General features: G+C 41.9%; 1 protein-coding gene across 1 annotated transcript in view; it reads left to right on the top strand.

Annotated features, from left to right (window-relative positions):
- The window catches only part of radil2a (Ras association and DIL domains 2a), a 19656-nt gene extending 17140 nt beyond the window's left edge, over positions 1–2516 (top strand). Inside the window, exons 15-16 of the mRNA XM_068725619.1 lie at positions 149–288; positions 410–2516. Of these exons, the coding sequence (XP_068581720.1) occupies positions 149–288; positions 410–488 (219 nt within the window). The 3' untranslated portion in view covers positions 489–2516. The remainder of the gene's footprint in view (positions 1–148; positions 289–409) is intronic.
- Positions 2517–4328: the final 1812 nt, after the last annotated feature.

Below are 4328 nucleotides of genomic sequence, written 5' to 3'. Positions count from 1 at the left end.
AATGTCTGTCTTTCATGTCGATCCCTCCGATAGTTGAAGTATTATATATATATATATATATATATATATATATATATATATATATATACACAGAGGAGTATTTGGTTACATCTCCGGCTGCTGTTTGTCTCTAAATGTGTGTTTGTAGAGGAGTCAGCTGAGAATGAGCGGTGTTTACGTGAAGTCGGTGGTTCCAGACTCTCCCGCCGCTCACTGTCACAAGCTGAGGACCGGAGACCGCATCCTGGCCGTCAACGGCGTCAGCGTGGTCGGGATGGAGTACAACGTGTGAGTATTAAAGTACACGTCTGGGATAGTTGGTCTGTGTGTCTGTCTGTGTGTGTGTGTGTGTGTGTGTGTGTGTGTGTGTGTGTCTGTGTGCTGACGGTCCTCTGTGTCTTCATTGAAGCGGTAGAGAACTGATCCGGTCTTCAGGAGACTCTCTCAGACTGCTGGTGGCTAAGATGGACTCTCAGTGGACTGAATGAAGGAGGGTCCAGTGAGGACGTCTGCTGCGTCCGAAGACACACGTCCTGCCCGAGACGTGCGTTGAGACAATCGACCCGAAGCAGCCGGACCGACTCCAGACCGGAGGACGCGGTCGAGTGTTTAAAAGCTGTTCTGCTGCCTCGCCGTCTTTCTGGCCTGTAAACAGCCTGAGACTCCGCCCTCGTAGAGCAGCGAGGGTTTGTCAGAGAGGAGAGCGGCTTCTGTTGAGAATCATCCGCTTGAACAGAATCCAGTCTGGAAACAACCGCAGCTGTTTCATGAAGTCTCGTTCCTTTGATCTGCAGCGAGCGTTCAGACGAACGTACTCGTTAATATTCTGTCTCTTCTAGAAAACGACCCCGCAGATCTACGTCATCATCTCAGCTCACTGATCTCATTCTATTACTCTATGGAGAACAAGTGAGACGATGTCATTTATTCTTTCTTTGCATTCTAGCAGTTCAACATTCATCGCTCCACTTTAAACCTCTACAGCAGCTGTGAACTGTGTGTGTGTGTGTGTGTGTGTGTGTGTGTGTGTGTGTGTGTGTGTGTGTGTGTCACAGTGAAGAACCTGCAGAGAACCATCTCCTCTCAGCTTCATTTATTTCATAGCTTCCATAGCTTCACTGTTCTGACTCTCATTGAACTACACTACACACCTACATACTACACACTACACACACTACACACCTACATACTACACACTACACACACTACACACCTACATACTACACACTACACACACTACACACCTACATACTACACACTACACACTACACACCTACATACTACACACTACACACACTACACACCTACATACTACACACTACACACACTACACACCTACATACTACACACTACACACACTACACACCTACATACTACACACTACACACACTACACACCTACATACTACACACTACACACACTACACACCTACATACTACACACTACACACACTACACACCTACATACTACACACTACACACTACACACCTACATACTACACACTACACACACTACACACCTACATACTACACACTACACACACTACACACCTACATACTACACACTACACACACTACACACCTACATACTACACACCTACATACTACACACTACACACACTACACACCGGTCAGAGACCAGCTGAGGACACTGTTCAGTGTTTAACATTTTAAAATGCTTCAGTCAGCTGTCTGTATGTTCTGGGATCTTCTACACAGTCGTGACTCTTCAACAAAGGCTGTTGTGATTATTCTCTTTGTTTACGGTTAGATGAGACGACGTCTGTCTGTTAGCGTAGCTTAGCATGAAGACGGGAAACAAGGGGAGACGGATGAGAAAAAACGAGGCTAGCTGTTTCCCTCTGTCGCCAATGTTCATGCTAAGCTAAGCTAAGCTAAGCTAAGCTAGCCCGTCTCTGGCTGTAGCTTCATATGAAACTGTGGTATCGATCCGCTCAGCTAAAGCCTTAAAATCAAACCTCAGAGTTTCTGATTTGATTTGATTTGATCATCAGACATGTTTCAACTTGCTTCAACTTGTTTTAATTTGTTTCAACTTGTTTTAACTTGTTTTAACTTGTTTTAACTTGTTTCAACTTGTTTCAACTTGTTTTAATTTGTTTTAACTTGTTTTAACTTGTTTTAACTTGTTTCAACTTGTTTTAATTTGTTTTAACTTGTTTCAACTTGTTTCAACTTGCTTCAACTTGTTTTAACTTGTTTCAACTTGTTTCAACTTGTTTTAACTTGTTTTAACTTGTTTCAACTTGCTTCAACTTGTTTTAACTTGTTTCAACTTGCTTCAACTTGTTTCAACTTGTTTTAACTTGTTTTAATTAGTTTCAACTTGTTTTAACTTGTTTTAATTTGTTTCATCAGACGTCTGTCTGTGTTTTCAGCCCATCTGTTTGTTTTGAAGTTCAAGTATGCTGACGCAGTATTATTCATTGTATTTTGTAATATTTATATGGCGCAGTATTTTTGAGCGCTCTGTAATAAACATGAGTTTGACTCTGACCCTGTGTGTCGGTGGGACGTCTGCAGCAGGACTGGGTGTGTCGCTCTCGACACGCTTCGGCTCTCTGTTTATAGCCGCTCTGTGGTTTCCACTAGCCGAGCTCTTTCCACTGACTCCGCCCCCGAGGCCCCGAAGCGCTGCTGTACCTCAGAGTCACAGTGTGAACGTACTGCGGCCGTCTCTTCACACGCAGGTACTGTACTGTACTTTATACTTCTCAGAGGTACATGTTGTACTTTTTACTACATTTGTCTGACAGCTTTAGCTCCTCCCTGTCCAGAGGTTCTCTCAGGACAGACGCTGCCATCATGATGACCTCATAGAAGACGAAGCGTTGATGGAGATTAAACTAAACAGGATATAAAGGAGCTTCAATGCAGCAGAAATATGAAGTATTTTCACCTTATAATGGTACTTTTAGTCAAGTGAAGGATCTGAATACTTCCATCGTACGTACAGCTTTATTACTGCGTTCAGACACTCGTGATCACATTCATATTTCACTAACCTCAACCTGCTGCCACTTAAACCAAATCAGTCCACGAACTCATAAAGACTCAGTTAAATGTAAACATGTGGTCGTAGTTAAACCCAGACAGACGTCCTCACTTCCCCTGAAACACATCAATCAAACAACCACCTGCTGACATTTAACCAGGAGGAAACGCGGAGGAAACCGGTTTTACTATAGATTTAGTAAAACTACTGTATTTCCTAAATGCTTTAAAGCCTAATGTGTTAAAAACAAGAAGTAATTTACCTTTTTACAGTAAAGTGTCATGAGCTCTTAATGTGTAATATGACCTCGTGTTTGATTCACCAGATGCTTTTCTGCTCTTCATGTTGTTTTGTGTTTGGTGAGACAAAGACCAACGTGACCCTGATGGACAGTAAATGTATATTATTTATGTATTCTGTTCCAGGGGTCACTAATAGACGGACCGCGGTCCGGACCCAGACGCCGTTGTATCCGGACCCAGGACCTAAATCTATGGAAGCCCGTTTCTGCATAAAATATTTATTTTTTTACTTTTTTCCGTCAGCAAAAATAAATAAATGAAAAACAAAAAATAGATATTTTTTTTTACTTTTTTTCCGTCAGCAAAAATAAATAAATGAAAAACAAAAAATAGATTTTTTATTTTTTTTTTACCTTTTTGTTTTTTTTGCTGCAGGAATGGACTTCCATATTAAACCGATAGATAATTGAGAATTATTACATTTTGACGGAGCGCTTTTATTTTAACCGGCGCAGCTTTTTCAACCTTTACGGCACTCGGTCAGCGGCGTAAATCACATCACGTGATGCAGCTCAGCCAATCAAATGCGAGTATTCTGACACGTTTCCTGACTCGAGTGAGATGAAGACACACGAGGAGACGAGGAACGAGAACGAGGAGGATTATGACGTGAGTCAGAGAAGTTGTTTCACATGACGTTCTCCAAAGAGAGAGAAGTGGTCAGAGACCAGAGACACCAGAGACACCAGAGACACCAGAGAGACCAGAGAGACCAGAGTCTTTAACCAACAATGAACAGACTCTCATAGGTTCATTCTTCACATGGACAGTTTAACACCAGCGTGTCTCATGTGTTCGGAGACTGAGACGATTATTAAAGCGGTAATGTGAAGCGTTACTACGAGACAAAGACTCTTTAGATCAAACGTACCGACTCACATCTGAAATGAAGACACAGAAAATAAACCTCAGAGCTCAATATGATCAGAATCATAACACATTCATTCATGACCAACTATGATGTTAACAGAGAGAATAGAGCTGAAACTAGTGGTTTAATAACAGATAGAG

The sequence above is a fragment of the Cebidichthys violaceus genome, unplaced genomic scaffold, assembly GCF_023349555.1.
Source record: "Cebidichthys violaceus isolate CVI_PGR_0920_01 unplaced genomic scaffold, fCebVio1.0.p SCAF_36, whole genome shotgun sequence".
Taxonomy (NCBI): Eukaryota; Metazoa; Chordata; class Actinopteri; order Perciformes; family Stichaeidae; genus Cebidichthys; species Cebidichthys violaceus.
Note: the sequence above shows the minus strand (reverse complement) of the source record. Positions and strands in the feature narration are given on the sequence as shown.